The sequence below is a fragment of the Falco peregrinus genome, chromosome 6 (assembly GCF_023634155.1).
Source record: "Falco peregrinus isolate bFalPer1 chromosome 6, bFalPer1.pri, whole genome shotgun sequence".
Classification (NCBI taxonomy): Eukaryota; Metazoa; Chordata; class Aves; order Falconiformes; family Falconidae; genus Falco; species Falco peregrinus.
The window spans coordinates 13,491,030-13,509,653 of record NC_073726.1 but is presented as its reverse complement, the minus strand read 5'-3'; the positions used below and the strand labels follow the sequence as shown (position 1 = coordinate 13,509,653).

The 18,624-nt window shown below is 39.5% G+C and overlaps 1 protein-coding gene across 4 annotated transcripts in view; it reads left to right on the top strand.

Annotated features, from left to right (window-relative positions):
* The window catches only part of MET (MET proto-oncogene, receptor tyrosine kinase), a 90,896-nt gene that overhangs the window by 23,346 nt on the left and 48,926 nt on the right, over nt 1-18,624 (top strand). For 3 of the 4 annotated variants that reach the window (XM_055808266.1, XM_055808265.1, XM_055808268.1), the window contains exon 3: nt 12,091-12,282. In XM_055808266.1, coding sequence (XP_055664241.1) covers nt 12,091-12,282 — 192 coding nt within the window. Of the gene's footprint in view, nt 1-9,770; nt 9,776-12,090; nt 12,283-18,624 lie in introns of those variants that run through there. The other variant, XM_055808269.1, reaches the window with a different exon arrangement.

The window sequence follows — 18,624 nt, the reverse complement described above, 5'->3', positions numbered from 1 at the left end:
AGTCAGAAATTTTTGTCCTGGTTGTTTGCTTAACACTGAAATATCAAGACTTCAGCCTTGCCATTCAGTTTCCTTTGCTTTAATCCAGAGAGCTCATTAAGGCTCCACTAAAAGTGTCCTGTAAATTTTTTCAGATTTCAATTGCATCCTTTCTACGCCTGCTTTTCTCAGGTGTGTGAAATAGACCTGCAAGTTTGGAAGGAGAAGGAAGGGAAGGAACAGGCAGAAGAAGGGAAGCAGGTTATTTCTTATGCTTGTGTCAGGAATATCAGATCTGGTATTCCTTGATTTTGCTGGAGATAAAATAGTCATAACAAAAGGAGTCCCACACCCCTCAACTGTTCTTAGGCCCTTTTTTGTACATTATAAAAATGTACATGAAGGCATAACCCATTTTTCCCCTTCTGTAAGTCACCTTCAACTTAAAAGAAAGCTTTTATAAACTGTGAGAGTTTGTCACAGTTTATTTTGGCAAAATTCAAAACTTGCATTTTGTAATGTAGCCAAGATGATCCTTCTCTTTGATGTTGAGAGAATGAAACCACAGACCACTGATGCAAGTGAAAGGCACTGACCACTGTGCGATTAAGTCATAGGACAGTGAAAACAGTACAGCAGTGAATATGGTATACCACTAACTGCAACATTAAAAAGAAAAATGAGCCTTTAGCAGTGTTTGCAAGGGAGTGCTATCTGATAATTTACAGTTAGAGTCTGATTGATGAATGCCATTTCATGTTATCAAAAGAAGTCCCACAAGACAATTGCACATGATTTTGTTGGACTTTGGGTAGTCTATCTTTTTAAGTGGCTGTCCCTCAGGACTGTTTAGTTGGAGGCTGCTAAAGGCAGAATTAGACCAACATAAACCAGAATGTAACATCCAAAACACTTCCTCAACTTAGTCTTCTCGGATTTTAACCGTTTTTAAAAAAAATGTTCAACTCATCTTGATGTGTTTGCCAAAATTTATTCTTTTTTAGCCTTGTTTCCTAAAGGAATGAAGTTTATGTGGTCATGCTATTGCATACCTGTCTTTCTGCTTGTTGTCCTGACAACCTCAACAATAAGAAACCTCAAGGATGTGAATCCAGGTGCGAAGCCAGGTGTAAATCCAGGGATATATCCAGTATACGCTCAGGCTATGGAAACCAATGAAATTTAAGGAGCCCCTTTATAAACATCAGAAGGACTCACGGGGACCGAAGCTGGTATTGCTTACCCAAGGGAAAATGCTCTGTCAGAGCTCAGCTGGACAGCTAAGTCAACCAACCACAAGATATAAATCCAGACACAACTCTGCTTCACTTACCCCAGTGCTCATGGAAAACTTTATAAAATCAAAATAAAAAAATTCCAGTTGTGTTTCAGTGAAGTACATATTAAGCCAAAGCTTGGGGTCATTGAAGTCAGGGTTAGGAAAAATAGATCTGGTGGCACATCTGATTGATTCAGAGGTACCTCAGTGGAACTATGACCAGCTAGCACTTCCCAATAATTTTCTTCAGTGAAAAGCTGGCTGTCACTTCAATGACAGCAAGGAGGAAACTGGCTTTGAATTAAAAGAAAAATTTGGAGTCATAGTAAAGGGTTTTATTGCCCAAGTCAGGACAAAGATACCTGAAAGGTAGCTGCTGTGGAAAGTTTTGAATCACTGTTTAGGAATATCCTCACCCACAACAAAGAGAAAACTGGATGTAGACTTTTAGCAGAGTTTATTTGGTCACAGTTAGTCACTATGACCCCTAGTGTGGTTCTCCTCAAAGCAGAGGAGTACTTAGATGAGGAGACAAATGCTGCTTACTTCATTTGCAGACACAGTCCAGTAGTGTGCACTTCTATCATGGATTAAATGAGATTCTCCAAGTGAGGAAGACGGGTTGAGTTTAGCCTTGACAATCTCAACTATTCATTTCAATTGTCATTAGTTAGATCATGATCTTACGGGCTTTGTTTAGCCTTTCTGTGTCTCTTACGTGCTAAACAGTCATGGGCCCAGTTGTCCTCTGATACCTAATTTCAATCACTATTGGCTTCCATGAAAAAGCACCTATAAAAATGAAATCCAAATTCAGCTCTGTGAAGATCCTGTGGCTCTGTTTCTTCTACACGTAAGCTCCGGTGAAAACCTAAAGTACTCCATTCACCTTACAGGAAAAGAGAAACCACAGACAGGCTTTTGCCACCGTGTCCCAACAAGTGTCCTAAAGCAAGACAAACTGTTCACAAGTCCTGTCAAATGAAAGGCACAAACAGCTGGAAGAACGTGAAATGAAAATAGAAGATCACCAAAACAAAAGATAAAAGTGACAGTAAAATAAACACATGGTGATGCTTCTTTATTACCATTACACAAATGATAGATGAGTAAAATCGGGTTATGCTTATATTGTAATGGAAGAAAATAATTGCTGCTTTCTATCAGGAAACCACAAAGGCACTTATTGATCTGTCATCCTAAGGGTATGTCTAGGAATATTTAATAAAATAAATAGAGACAAATAACTTTTTCGAGGCCCTGTAACCGTACTATCCCACACCATTTAGCTTAAAAGTTTTTGGCAGGTTTAAAAATAACACCACATCTCTCTCATTAGGAAGGGTTGATGTGGTTTATTTAGATAATCTCACAGCGTGGAGATGTTTTTTATATTGTGAGTAGAATGTGCCTGAATATTTTCCCTAAAAGTCAGGAACCAGAATCCGTCAAATTGGTTCAGTCACTTATTCCTCTGGAAATGTTATATCAAATGGCATACAGCACCCTGCCTGGGCACAAAGCCTGCTCCCACCCGTACAGATTTTGTGCAAGCTTCTCTGTGGGGTTTTGATGTCTCAGAAGGATAAATGAAGAGGGACTGGGTGATGGGCAATATGCACTGAAACCCTTTAAAACAGGCTTAAACCATAGTAGTAGGGTGACAGGCTGCATCCACATTCCTGTTCTGTGCTTACTGCCTGTCTGCTGAAAGCCCAGGTGGTACCCCAAGGGTCCCTGTTGTGCCCTGTACGGTGGAGTGCGAGGCAGGGTGTGCTTACCACCCAGCTCCCCTCCACCATTAGGTATGTGGCCATCTACCCACCTGGCCATGCAAGACCTGACTGGGGCAAATAGCATGGCATAAGGGGTTGCAGGAAGAGTCTGAACTCCAGTTAAGCTGCATATGACGGGAGCATGGGTATGGAGATGGGTATGAGTAGAGATACGGGTACGTGTAGGTGGTATGGTATAAGCATCGGTATGGGTATGGGTGTCATCTCAGGGTGGGGCAGATTCCACAGGCTCTTCTGTCCCTGGGACCAGCCACGTGGGGACCGGCACAAGGGAGTTCCCAAGAGAAAAGGCAAGGCAAGAAAAAAGGCAGGTGAGGGAGTTTCTTTGAAAAGTGCCACACCACCCTGAGTGGTAGGTATCTTTGCAGCTATGAAATTTGGGGACCAACCTGTTAGTCCCCGAGTGCTGCAAAAACTAGTTTTCCTCCTCCTGATGTCCTGTTAGGGGCCTGTCTCTGCCTCCCAGTGCTGCTACTGAGTGTTTTATCATCTTCTTGATGAAAGCAGGATTTCTCTGTGAAAAAGTGGTATCTGTTAAACTCCCGTTTTCTGCAAAGGGCACTACTTTATCAGCCAGAGTTACTAATAATGTTCCATTTCCAGACTTTTAAATCAAATTCTTCCACTGAAGGCAGGGTTCCCTATTGGTTATTAGTGTGGAAGAGAGACTCTGCTGCTTTTCTCTGGAATCGTGCAGAAATCATTTCAGGCAGAAAGTGATTTTTATCTTTCTAACACGGATATCTTGTCATGTGGTTTTTATGTCTCAGAGTTTCTGAAGGCACTTAAATATCTCTAAAGACCAGAACTGGACTAAGAATAATTTCCTTATGATGTGTAACCTTGCAAATGCAAAAACCTTTATAATCCCACAAGAAAAGATATCCAAAATGCAGACGAGTAGGTATGTAACATTAAGGGCACTCACTAGAGATGTGTAATATTCAGATCTAAGCCTCTTTTCCTGAGTTCAGACCAAATTTTAAGGCTCTGTTGCCCTAGATTAAGTTCCTGTCTAGTCTGCTGATGGCTGTTCTGCAATGGGACCGTGTCAGCCCCTCCTGAAAGATCTGCTTGGATTTCTTTATAAACAATTCCATGTTCTGGAGGAAGAGAAGCTGATTCTGCAGTGCAGATCCAAGTCCTGAATTCATCCCACCTGAATTTGGTAGGTAGTTGAAACATCTAAGTCAACAATTTTCCTCAGCTTCTGCTGCCAAACGATGGAGAGACATAAATCCCGACAAAGCAGACATCTGCCTTTCAGCTCACTCAGCACCAACCTTACCTCAGCAGTTTCTCTACTTACTCTACTTGTTCTGACTCAGGACCACGAATTGCCATCATTATTACTCACTGAAACAACAGTAGGTAATTATTATCCAGGAGAGTGTTGTGTTACTCAAACTTTCTAGGTGGCATGTGGGTTCCTGATCTCAGACAGTTTTTGCATCAAAGTGGAATTACTCTTCATTTCCAAACCTACAAGTAAAACCAGAGGAAAATCCCCCAGTAAAAAAAAAAAAAATACTACTAAGGAAGAAGATCTGTGGCATAAATGGTTCAGAAAGGAAGTGTAGGTCACAAAGAAATGTTACTTGCACTGTCTGTGGAGTGGGTGAAAACAATGAAATGTTAAGGAGGAATGATCTTGGGGGAAGTGATAATGAGATCGTCATTTTCTTAAGGCAGATGTTACCCTGCTTTTATACACAGCCTGTGGAAATTAGAGCAAATTGCATGATTTTCTCTTTCTTTCTGGACTCCTTTCTATCCCACATATCTCTTGCACCACTGTTTTGGCTAGACATGCAGTTGTTGTGCAATGTTATCTTGGAATAAGTCTCCGCACTCAGCATTATCTCAGGATAACTGGCTGACTTGGAATTCAGTTTTTCTATTTCATCACAGCTTCCATGTAAATAAGGACTTCTATGAAAAATGCACCTGAATGTGAAAAATACACAACAAATGTACAGCAAAACTGCTTTTATCAACACAGTATCTCTGATGCATTATTTTATTTCTTCAAAATGTGTAATTAGTCAACACCTCTCCTTTGATAATCTGTATACTGAGTTAAATGTTAAATTAATATAAAGGAAATCAGCAAAATACAAAGATTACTTAGGTCCATTTTATCTGCTGAATCAATAGAATTTACTTAGTGCTAATGCACTAACCAGATTATGAGAACTAATGCAGCACTGTTCAATGACAAAAGCAAATAACTCTTTGAATGATCTTGACAACAGAACATGTAATCATCGTAATTTCTATTAACTAATTACATTTAACATGGATGTCTTTTTATCTGTTACCTTAAGTGGAGCACCAATACAGTAACTTCCTTCACCCCTCTCATTTTAGCAGTGAAGTGGATCAAAACAACAAGTATTAAGAGTTAGTGGCATGAAACTGTGTAAAATTTTACATCAATAGAGTTCTTTGAAGGATTTCTCTTCCTCTAGGGGTTATAAAAATTTGTGTAATCTTTCTGTTGACTTCACTGAGTTCTAAATCAAGTCCTTGAAGTTGAAAGTGTAGCTTAAAGGTAATTAATCCTGCAGTATTTCCCTCTAAATTGTTCCTTATTTTGCAACAGGTAGTATTTTGATAGTTGTTTTCCTGTGTAACTCGGACCACCTCCAGGCAGTAGGTAGCAGCACACAGTAGTGGCCACTGCGTAGTTAAGATTGCTTGTTTCCATGTTAAAGGACTGTTTTCTGTTGCTTGCTTTTTCTTCAAGTCTCCTAGTTCACAGTTGAGATTTGAAAAGGGAACATACTTCTTCTGTGTTTTCTAAAAAAAACCCCTTTCATTTGCTTTCAAATACATGACAAATAATTGGGAAGAGGAGGAAGGAAGAAGAAGGAAACAATCCTTTGTTTAAAACAAAAAGAGGAAAAAACTCTTTTACCATTTAGAGTAAAGCTTCAGCAGAAATTCTTAGAAACAGGAGAACCCAGTCCCCTGCCCCAGGTGTGTTCAGTTCTCCATAAACACTGGGCCAAGTTCACAGCACCTGCACCCTCGAGGTGTCTTTCACTGGTCAAGAAGAAACCAGAAGCGCAGTGGAGCTGCTTCTATGGGAATAGTGTAGCACATAAATTTGTGTCCACTGGCAAAATTGAGCTGTTCCATTTATTACTCATTTTTCCCTGCCTTAGGATTACAAGAAGTGCTTGGTAATGATGTCTGGTGCTACTGTGCAGAAATCTTTTACAAAGCATGTAGCACTTTGAATACTGTATTTTCAGATAACTTTTCTCTTGTGATGTGATCTCTGTTCTGGGAAGAACACATTAGTTGTTTGACAAAATAAATCTTGAAGAAGAAAGAGAAATTCAGCATACCTGGTACCTGTCACTGCCATGTTAACATGGAAATCAGCTGTCTTTGTGTGCTGTGAGAGCAGCAGGTGGGGTATGCGCTGTGTATCCCCAGCAGACTGCTCCGGTCTGGCTTCTGTGCAGTCCCTACTGCAAGGAATACCTGATTCATCCACTTGGGATATCTCTTTCTGAGCCCTTACTGACCCTATCAATATGAACAGGTGCGATAGTTCAATTTGAAAGATACAATCTCTTAATTGATAATATTTATAAAGGAAGTGAGATGGGAGAATATGAATGTGATGTAACCTCGATGCTAATAAGGAACACTACTCGTGCATTTGGCCTGCTGTTGAACAGTACATATAACTAGTACTTACGTACGGCCAACCCTCTTTAGTTACCCGTAATTGCTTCTCTTGAAAATGCAGCAGCAAGTTTTGGGAACTCACACGGCAGTTACACTGACCCAGCGGGTGAAGAGTGTCACTGTGGACTTGGACTTCATCATGCTGGCGAAAGCCAACATGCTACATCCAAAGAATTTTTGTTTCTCGTGTTCCTCAGTTCTGGCTGGCTTCTCTTCTGTCTGTTGCAGAGCTCTGAAGTTAGTTCATGAGAGATTCTTTTCTGGTCAATTACTTCCAAAAAATAAATGTGTCCATATTTTTTCCATGTATCATCATTGAATATGCTCATAACCGTAAAGAATTCGGACACCCTGCGACAGTTGTGTATAGTGAGAACAATAAATGTGACTAGGATGTTTTAGAATTGCTAGTAGTAAAATTTTGCCCATTTCACAAACTTCCTGTCTTGCAAATTGCAGAGGAAAAAATACTCCTTTGTGATAGCATAGTAGAAAGCTATTTAGATATTTCTCCTCTTCTCCATTACACTTTATTCACTCTGACTAGCTATGGCATGAAACACGGGGGAAAAGAGGAGGGAGATAGTCACTTTGCCAAGGGAACTAACAGAAGAAGGCATGAAGTGAACAGAGTCTGTAAATGTGCCAGAAGCCAGAAAGTTTGTCCTGGTTATTTTTCTCCTCTCCCATTTTTTTGAAGAGCTGTAAGTACAGAGATCTTACAGTCATCTCTAACTGAGTCTAGAATTAAAAAGACCAGTATGTGACAGCTGGGAAGATTTATGGGGTTTATGAAATTTAAGGAGTAATTTCTTTCAAAAATAATGATAGGCAGGCAAAATTTATGATGTCCCTCACTTTTATTTACATGGGACTGGGAAACACAATACAGGTTCTAACTCCAGTGCTCTGACAGACCTCCAATGTGATGATGATCAAGTCATTCATCCTCTTTCAGGCAACAGCCTGGCTTCACTGAGTTATTGGGGCCAGAATGTCACTTCTTGTATTTCACATGGAGAGAAGAAGTGATCAAAAGCACTTCTCACCTGAAGACAAATGCTGCAAACTACACAGAAAACTCAGATGTATTAAAGAACAGCAAAATTGTGTTGGCTAAAAATGCACAAGAATATTCAGCGAGGAAAATCTTATAAGGTTCTTATATGTTCCTCACAGTTACTCTTCCTTTTCAGACTCTGCCGTACATGTAAATTCTTCACCATTATGTGCTTGATTCCAATAGGACACGCTCCTGAAAACTGTAGTTTTATTATTCATCTTAATTCACTGACCTCCATGACAGAAGAGATGAGCAAGTCATACACTCTTGGATTTTAATTGTCTTGGGAATCAATTTGTTATGTAGAGTCATCTATCCATTCACTTGTACAGCACTTTCTTTGAAAAAGGATTTTTTTCCATTTGCAGATACAGGATCTAGTTTGTTTTGCAGTAGCTCATTCCCCCCTGCTCCATGTTATGTCACAGAAGTGCTCAAAGGATAAATATTGTCAGCACTTGGGGGTGTCCACTTCTCCTGAGGGAGACTCCCAGGATCCATAGCAGCAAGCAGAAGTTGATACTTAAGAATTTGATTCCTGACAGCCAACAAGTTAACAGTCATATAAACAAACCAGCAGGAAATAGACTCCTGCTTATTCATACTTTCACTTGAGTTCTTCATCCTAACTGTAGTATTTCACAACTGACAGTAGGAAATTTTACCAAGTTACTTTCAGACCATTACTCCAATTTGTCAAATGAAATCTTAATTTTAATCGTGTCCTCTGAATCACTCACAAGACAGTGTAGGTTGTTCTGCAGTGATTAAGTCAAATTTCTAGTTTATTCAAGACATAAAACGTAACACCAAGATAAAACACGCAGTATCACTTTCTAATTGAGCACTGCACTTAACTAAGAAGAACAGGTGTTGTCCAGGTCTAGAAGGACAAGCCTGGAGGAGAGTTTCTCCAAACTGCAGTCACTGCAAATAACAGTTTTTCCCTCAGTCTAGTATTCAGACTAGAGACTAGACTCTATGATCAGTTCTGACACAGACCTAACTGGGTGGGTTTTTAAGATTTTCATTAGTGGCTTTAAGATTTCCTTCCAGCTTTGCACTTTTGGCTTCAGACTCTGTCCGAAATATTATTTTTATGCTCACTGAATATGATATATAAATCATCAGTTGACTGCCAAACAGCGACAGTTCCTGATGGCCCAGCTCAATATCGTCTAGAGACTTTTTTGGCGTGTTCATCTTCTGTGGACTGAATCCAGGGTGAATTCCGACACACCATAACTTCCCCTATGAACAAATAAGATAGTGTTGGTTATCTTCTACCCTTCTGGACATTGCTGAAGGTCAGGGCTTGCCCACACCTCATTGCATTCCAGTGGCACACCTACATAAGCTTCATAAAGCCCTCACTATGAATCACATATGCAATTGGCACCTCTTGTCCTGCAAAAGAAGTAATATAGCCCAACCCAAGCACGTACCCGTGCTCTAATCATCCATTTTAATAGTTGTGTGATTTGTCACTGGAACTTGGCATAGTATCCAGAGTGCATCATCTGACATCAGTTATTTTTCCACATTGACAGCCAAAATGGATACTTATGTGTATACTGGGAGAGAGGGAGGAAGGGAGAGATTCAGGCTTCAAAGAGTTAATTTAAAGCAGCTTCTTAGCCTCAGTTTTCCATGTTATCAATCTTCCTTTAGTTTTCCAAGTAGTCTTTTAATCTCTGCATTTCTACTCGAAGATGAAAGCCTTCCTATTTCTTAAACAGCTAACCTTACATTATGGTTAATCCATAAAGCGCCAGGTTTTGTAAGAGAGCCATATGTGAAACAATCTGCAGGTTCTTGGGCAGATACCCAAAATTACAACATCACTGAGGAAGGCTGAGCTGACTTTGTGGCTGAACTGACTTCGGGGAAGCTAGGAAAGGTGTCGGAACAAGCAGGAAAATCTAGCCACTTGTTAAAAAGAGCTTGAACAGGGTTTGATGAGACATGTCAGGATGTTCAAATTGTATTGAGATGACTACATAGAAGGAAGTACTTTTTTAGGGTTAGCACAGAAATGTCTCTTCCTAAAGTTTGCTTATGGAAAAAAAAAAAAAGAAAAGAAAAAAAAAAAAAAAAGGGATTTACAGCAAAGAGCAGACATCCCAAAATTGGGGGAGGGTAAATTCAGAAATCTGCCTTATTTAAAAAAGCATGAAAACTGTACATCTTTCTGCACTTGAACTGTTCATACTCACTGTATGAGTAATCTTTGCACAGATGTTTCAGAAATACTTTTAGACTGGGTAGGATATGAGCGCAAAAGAATAAAGCTTTTAGCTTGTTTGGTGACTGAAGCAAAGAAAAGCTAAATTTGCCCGTTGATGTGTTTTCAATGTTCCTAATGTAAAGTATTAGTTCAGTTCCTATTGAGCAAAACATACCATACGTTAACAGTTAATGTGAAAACTAATACAGCAAACCCTTTAGCATGTGGATAACGAAACTGTTAAGTCATTGCTGTATTAAATCTAAAAGCTCTTCTTCTGTATCATTAAGGCACTGCACAGAGATTTCAGTTGCTCTTGCTTGGTCTTACACAGGTTTTTACCTAAATAATACAATAAATTGACAGGGCAACTGGAGAAAAACTGGCAGTGCTGACTGCAACTCCTAGGGGTCATAGAAAACTACCTGCCAATGCTGTTGCCCTGCACAATTCAGAAATGTTACAATTCGACAGCAAAGGACTGCCCTGTTGGGTTGAACATTTTGTTAATAACATTTTCAGTGCCTTGGTTGTTTTCCCCAGAATTCACCAGTTAAGCCAGCAAGAAATTCTTGGTTCATTGCTTGTTTTCTTGTAGTACTTTGAGGGAAAAACTTCACCCATCAGTGCTGTTGCTGTGCAGAGTTCAGAAATGTTACAATTCAGCAGCAAAGGACTGAGCTATTAGCTTGAACATTTTGTTAATGGCATTTTCAAAGCCTTGGGTTTTTTTCCAGAATTCAGCAGTTAAGCCAGCAAGAAACTCTTTTGTTCATTGCTTGGTTTCTCATAGTACTTTGAGAGAAAAACATCTAGAATCCAGAAAAGAAGAAAAAAAATAATTACTACTACATGTTCTTTAAGGGTATGATCCAGATCTATTTAATTTAGTGGAAATACTCTGACTGTCTTTAAAGGTTTAGTTCAAGCTTTTTAAAAGATTTTTAAAAAACACATTTGTAACAACAACAAATCAATTAAAAAAATTGGGAAAAATGAAGCTCTCTATTGATTACAACAGAGGAATCACCATAAGGTCCTTTATAATGTCCCTACATGTTCATTCATAAAGTATGTCACAGTGGGAACGTGCTAGATAGCTTCCAAATTTAAACCAGTTAGAGATTCTTCAGGGGGTTCCTGGTTATTATCTGTACAGTCTCACCAAAACAGATGATGTAGTATCAATAGTAATGGAATTACCAGTTAATAGATTACTATTGAATTGTCAGCACAACAGGTTATATTCTTCTCAAGAGAGAACTTAAAAGTGTATTGTCCAATAATTTTTCCAATGCAAATTAAAAACCTGTATTCTCTATTCCCAAACTGAAAGAGAAAATCCTGCAAATGCAGCAACTATTATAGTACACTCAAGAAATACAGAGATTGGACAAAATAGAGCATGAGCCATAGATGATCAATACGATCGCCTAAGTAATTATAAAAAGCTGGCTTCCCCATAGTTTCATTTAAATATACAATCAGAAACATATTTTTCCTGGTTTATCTCCCTTTTCTCTTTCTCCATCTTTTTCTCCCTTTTTCTCTCTTACCACTGGAAAAGGTGGTGAAAACAATAGAAGAATACTGGAAATTGTTACTGTAATGCAATAAAAGGTTGAAAAAATTGCAGCATTTTTAGAGAAAAATTTTCAAAGTATCACTGTTTTAGAAGCAGGTGTGTTGCTGGGCAGGCTCTGCAGTCAAAGAATCTTAGACCCTTGAAGAAGCAGCACGATGGAAGTCACTGACAGAAAGGATACCTTGATGCATGTACATATACACATATCATCTGGTTAAATAAAGACCCTATGTCTTATTCCCAACAGACAAGATAAAAAAAAACTTAAAAGAAACATTTCCATAACATTAAGAAGTCATTGCCTTCCTCATGGAACATCATAACTGATGAAGCAATTAAGTTTGAAACATTTTTAAATACTTTTGGTCAAATGCATTTGTGCTAAATGACTTCACTCTGACAAAGATCTATTCCTACTCGTAAAGACGGTACTCATCTGTACTTCATTTTCAACAGGCTTTTTCAAGAAATGCTTCATACTGCAGAGCACAAGATGATGAATATCGCTTAGAAGTTACGACTCCTTTGCAGAGGGTTGACTTGTTCATGGGCCAGTTCAACAGTGTCCTGCTAACTTCGATATCTGTCTTCACCAAAGGGAACCTTACCGTTGCTAATCTGGGAACTTCGGACGGTCACTTCATGCAGGTAAATATTACTATGACACCTTCACAATAAAAAAAAAAACCATACTGGAGTTTAGCGGGATGGTGAAGAGCGAGGAGCAGTATTATCCCGGTTTAACGGGGCATTAGAAAATTGAAATTCCTGAGCAAAGTAGAGCTTCTGGAATACAAACGAAGTGCCTAATAGAGCATTCAGCATTTTAAGTGTTTACATGGGCTTTGTGGTCTGGAGCAATGGTTCTGGGGCACGTTCTGCCATGATCTCCACTTAGTCCAGCTGGCTCAGATCACAGAGCAGTTTTGGTCCATACAAACTAGATTCCTTTCAAAGGAAACTAAACTGAAAGCTCTGTCATGAGTACACATCAAATATGCTGCAACCCCAGCTGGGGCAGAAAGGTCTGAAACAGTGACTGATTGTCCAGACAGCTTCAGATACACACTTCATATGAGCATTTGGTCTAGAGGATCAGACTGAACCTAGTTCAATGTAAAATGCCAAGACAGCTTATAATGTAGAAGCAGGAGCCTCAGCAGTAGTTGTTTCTATATACTGATCCACTCCTCTGGCACCAGATCACTTGCTAATATACCCTTAGCCTATGACTCACAGCTGTAGAATTGAGATTAGCTCCTCCTCCACCTACTTTTAAGTTTCTCTGAGTGCATCTTAATTTTTTGGGCTCTTGCTCATTCCCATCTCCCCCTGTTCTTTTGGACAGCAATTCTTCCTGTCCTAAAATATGTTTTCCATAGTATGTGGTAAATCACCCTCCTGAGAAGCCTGTCTCCCTCCACCGAGTACATAACTGATTAGACAGGTAGATTATACTACATGACTTCTTTGTAGGTAACTAACAAAATAAACAAAATAACAAAAGTCAGCAGTCTTTTAAAAACTTGGTGGTCAAAATCAAACATAAGAATAGAAAATACTTTGAAAGCACCAAGGGCTCCCTCTATTCACCCATCTTATTTCAAGCACTGCCATCGTGCAGTGAGCACCTTGGAGAGCTTGGCTTCTCCAGCTGCCACTGAGCCCAGCCTGGATGTACAGCTCAGCCTGGATTCCTCTTGCACCCAAGCACCCAAGGACTGCCCTTTTCTCTGCCAGTATTACTTGTCTTCCACTGGGCTTCCTGAAGTATTGGCAGTCTTTGGCCTTTCTTGCTCTGTAGGCCGCAGAGTGTCATCTAAGCTAGTAGTGTTGTTCCCTGGTCATCATTAACTGAAACCCCTTGAGAAGGCTATCAGTTGCTGTGCCCTTCCAGTTTTCGCATTTTCTGTAACGTTCCATTAGAAAATACTTGGGCATATGTAACTTTTCATAAAAACAAGCTTTCCCTTTCTTCTCTCCTTTCCTCTCCTTTCCTGTCCTTACTGCGTACAGTAAGTAGGGTTACAAATTGTCCCCAGTACATGCACCGTTTCTGGGCGAAGGAAATCCTATACCTCCACTTCTGTCTTCTGCACAGACTGGACACAGAACCTGCCCCACAATGCAAAATCCATAATGCTCCTACACGGAAGGAGGTCAGCGTGATTTACCACAAAGGACAGATGAAAAGTTGGAGGAAATCGTGTTTCTCTTTCCCCCTAAAAGATAAAAATTTAACAAAATATTCAGTGACAGCCCTGCTGGTTGTACCCGAACTTCCCTTGATGACCTTGGGTAAATTTAACCTGCAGTTTGTCATCAGCACAGAAGGGGCAAATGCTAAGAGCTACGCACTGAGCACAGCACCATCTATGCTCTGTTCTTAAATGTAGGTACTGGTTCGAACAGTGAACATGAGCAATTTGTTTAACCTTTCTGAAGCCATTTCCTTATCTACAAAATACAGTTAATAGCAACTACTGTCTTACTCACAGCATTTCTTCTGGGCTGTCACAAAGCTTTTAGGGAAGTTTTGTGGAAAGCGCAAGGCAGCATTATTTTTATTTGTAACATTCTTTAAATTATTCATTCAAGTCCTGCACCACACACTTCATTCAGGCGTTTGCCCAACTCAAGGAACAATTAAAATATTTCCAGAATACATTTCCCATTCCAGGTTCAGTTACAGATCAAAAGAAAGGCTATTGTGTAAACTACACATTGCCATTAGCAGAAATATTCTCATAATTGAATTAGATTGGCTTGAGCTACAGGGGGAAGTCAGCACTGGGTTCATATTGTAATAAGGAGGAGCTCTTTCTTCGAGGGTTTGGTGCAACCAACAGGAGAATAAGCATACTGACTGCCTTTAGTGACACTGCCTCCAGATATTTGTTCTGCTTTTAAAGGATCTTGAAAGGGATTCTAGGCCTGTAGGGTACAGCAGACACAGCTTCTTGCAGAATTTAATGTTCACTTACATTAAATCTTTTTTATTTTTTTCCACTAATAGTTCTCTAGGAAGTGCTTTCAAACATGTTCATTAGCAAATGCCCAACTAAAGCAGATTTGCAGTGTTTCTATGGAAATACAGCTATTAACTGCAATGAGATGGAGATCATTAAAAATTGAGTTATTAAAAGACCATTACTGAAGTAAAATGGGTTAAAAAAATCAGGATAATCTAACAATGACTTAATATATCAGAAAGATATCCCAAACACTTCCCCAAATTTTTTAGCAAAGAAATGTAATGATGTTCTATTTTTCTGGTGTTTCATTCACAAATCTTCTGGAACATATTGCAAAGAATCCTCAGTTTTTCACTTATTACATACCTCATTTTTGCATGGTCATTTGCACTCGTATTTTTAGCTCTTTGTACATGCAATCCCCTTGTAACTTGTAGCTATTCAGAGTTGACTGTCTCCCTTCAGAGACAGGTATGCTTTCAGAGAAAATTGGTTGTAAAATTCTACCTATCAGGGTACCCATTTTAAAACTGGTTATATTGCATTAATATCTTGCGAACATATTTTCATGCCAGCTATTTAAAAGTAAAAGGAAAAAAGATATTCATATATGGGGTTCTAAAATTAGAAAATCAGCTCAGTCCTTCCAGTGAATCCAGTTCATCTTGTATCCTCTTTGAAATACCAAACCTTACCATATTTGGGCAATTTAGTTTGTGACATAAATTTCAGCACTAGCAGTCATCCATGAGATTAAAAGAAATAGTAGAACAGTACCTCTGCCTCTGACAACCGCACCCTGAAGTGCCCAAATATGAAACAGCTTGGTGAAAGTATTGAACATTTGATTCACATTTTTGCTGTATTAACTTAGCGTTTCCTTTAATTATGAACTTTTTTTTGGGGGGGGGGCGGGGGGAAGATGTTTAAAATGTAGCAATCATGTTACCTAAATGGAATTGAAGATCCGAGCCTGTGCTGTGGAAGCCAGTAAGCTGTGGAAGCAAGCTACTGATACTCAACCTGAGAGAAATTTATTTGAAAATTTTTCTCATATTGTCCCATTATACTTGCTTATATTTGATAAGCAGCCAACCACTTTCTTTTCTTTTTCTTGTCATCTTTCCATCCCCTTTTGCGTTTCTTTTGCTCATAACTTCCTGCCTTCCTATCACCCCATCATCTCTGACTTTGTTTCCATTTCCATTTTCTCTCTTTACCATACAACTATAGCACAGCACTGCTGCAAAAGTCAACAGAAGTTTTAATATGTAGTTTCTGGGAACAAAGTTTTTCTTTCTGTAGATGATAGCTACCTGTTCTGGGGTTTTGATGTATTTAGAGAAATAACACAATGAATAATTCCTATCTTTACAAGTGATTCCACTGAAGCTTATGGTATTACCCATCAAAACTGTGCTAATGACCCAACTCAGAATACACTCTGTATTTTCCTTATTTTAAAAAAAGTCATCTGAGGAGCCGATAATATTCAGAATGAAAAAGCAGGTACGTTTTATCCAACCAAAGAATAAGTCACCTGTTGTTTTCTGCTTGTGCTTTTAGTTTGATTAAATAGAACTACTCGCTTAAACAGCTCTGGAAATAACTAATTCTGGAAAGGAAATACAACCTCCTTTACTAAATGTTTCATTTTTTCAGCCAAAATCTAAAACAAAATTGATCTGGATGGTCCAAATACAGAAGATTCATGAGTTCTTTTAAGGAGGATAATTGGGGCCAGGAGGTGAATTCCAAAGCTCTCCTGGGGAGTAATTGCAGCCCATTGACATACTGAGCATGTTTTGGCTGCATCAGAAATGTTAAATCTGTATTTGGCCATGAATAGATTGGAGTTTGTAGTTTACCAAATATTGTGGAGTTTCTGTTACAAAACAGAGCAGTAATAATTTTTCTAAGACAGCTGACATGCATGAGACGGAAAAGAAAAATGGTTTTACTTCCTTCCTAAGCTGGAGCCTGACAACAAGCTTTTTTCCCCCTTTTTTTTTTTTCTGTTGAGAAGTTGCAGCTGTTTCGGCCTTTCTTATTGTGCTTGTTTTTAGAGTGTGACTGGGAACACAGACTGAAAGTACAGCTGTTGGGTGCAAAGTGAATCAGGTATTTCACAGTGGTTATTTGATTAGAAAACAGCACCCAGTCACACTGCTATAGCTGAAGAATCAGATTTTCAGCTGGTGTAAAGCAGCCTTACTCTACTCAAGCCAAAGAAGCTATGCTGAGAATAAGACTCAGAACTGCAAAAGACACTTCCATTACCAGGCAATATTTTTGGAAATTAGAGTTTGTCAAAAAAAGCCAACCATAATACATTGAGATAAAATATCTTCTATTTTTGCTCAGTTCCAAGGTGATATGTGGGGTTTTTTTCCTGCCTGGAGCTTGGTATTATTTCAGAGAGTGACTTTTGAGTGATGAAGAGCAAAGTTCTTCAGGAAGGGGAAATCTTTCTGATAGCTCTGGGGAGAGTGGGATATGAGAAAGTTTTACAAGATTTATTCTGAAAAGCTCACATTTGGTTTGGCCTTGACAGTGAACAAGAGTGTGATGCCCTTGATATATGCAGAGGCTGGTTTTCAGTATAATGCTATGTTTGGAAGCGGAATACTGCATGTGCTCCCTACACTGGCCTCACCGAGGTAAAGGCCAAGCAAATGCACTGTTTGTTGGTAACCTTGAGGAGGAAGGGATAAAGAAGTTTTCACTGTACATTTTACAGCTGCTGTGGGCAACCACTCTCTTTAGATCCAGTTTTGGCAGCAGGGCCGTCTCATCCTTCTGACTCTGCCAGAGCACAGTGGGGCAGCACTGGCTGCATGTGGAGTGAGGAGCTCCCCCATGTGCCCTCTCATCTGCACAGGCCAGTAGGACATCCATCTGTTGCTTCTGGAGGTAAAGGACAGGGTCCTTCTATGGGCATACCTACTGCCTGAGATGCAGTCAGCCACGTGCTGGCTGCGGTCCTGTCCAGTCTAGATGGATATGAGCCAGCTCTAGCTGAGAAGTCAAGCATTAGCGAAACATGGTCATGCACTGTCATGTCTGAACAGGTTCTGGAATGAAAATGGCTTAGGACACGTGAACCAAAGCATGATGGCACAGATGGGTCTCATTGGAGTAAAGCATGTCACGCAACAGGCCACGTCATCCTCCTCAGGGCCTCTCTGCACTTGTTAGACACATAACAATACAAAATAATAATAAACCTTATTCTAGGGACCCATTATATCCCAGTATTTTTAACCAGATTTTTCGCTGAGAAAGATGTATGGGGTTAGAATAAGGGTTCAAGGAGCAGAGCTTCCTATCTCTGACAGAGGCTAAGATGGGTAAGGGAGAAGTATGAGGCAGGTAAAAGCACACAGTGATACCTCTCCAAGTACTCTCCTGCTTCTGGCACTCTGTGGCTCAGAGGTTCCCTGAGCTGGAAATTGCACCATATCTGGCATTTAATAGCCCTTTATGGACTTCTTTTCCATCAGTTTTGCTTATTGTATTTTGAAATTATTTGTTGTTTTGTCCTTCATGGTACCTCCATGGTGAGAACGACTTCCATAATTTCATTCCACTTTGAATGATGAAGAGCTTCCTGTGGGGTTTCTTTAACCTGCTGCCTTATCTTTTCATTTGGTACCCCTGATTCTGTCTGATAAGGAATAGGGACGGGGCTTTCACAGGTCAATGGTTTGGTAAATTTTCACACCCTGAGTATGAATCTGTTGGCTTTCACATGCAAGTAGACCAAACACTTGATAGTCACACTCATTTCCCAGGAACACTTATGATTAAAAACAAACACCACCACCAAACTTTAACACACATCTCATTTCCCTGAAAAGAGAGAAAATAACATGTGTCATAGTTGCTTTCATAGATTACATGCCAGGGAACATAATGCATGCTACAGAAATTAGTATAGACAAAAATAATCACATCTGCTTTTTATTTGTAACTGCAGTCAAGGCTTGGAAAAATGTGTCCCAGAATTCAGCAA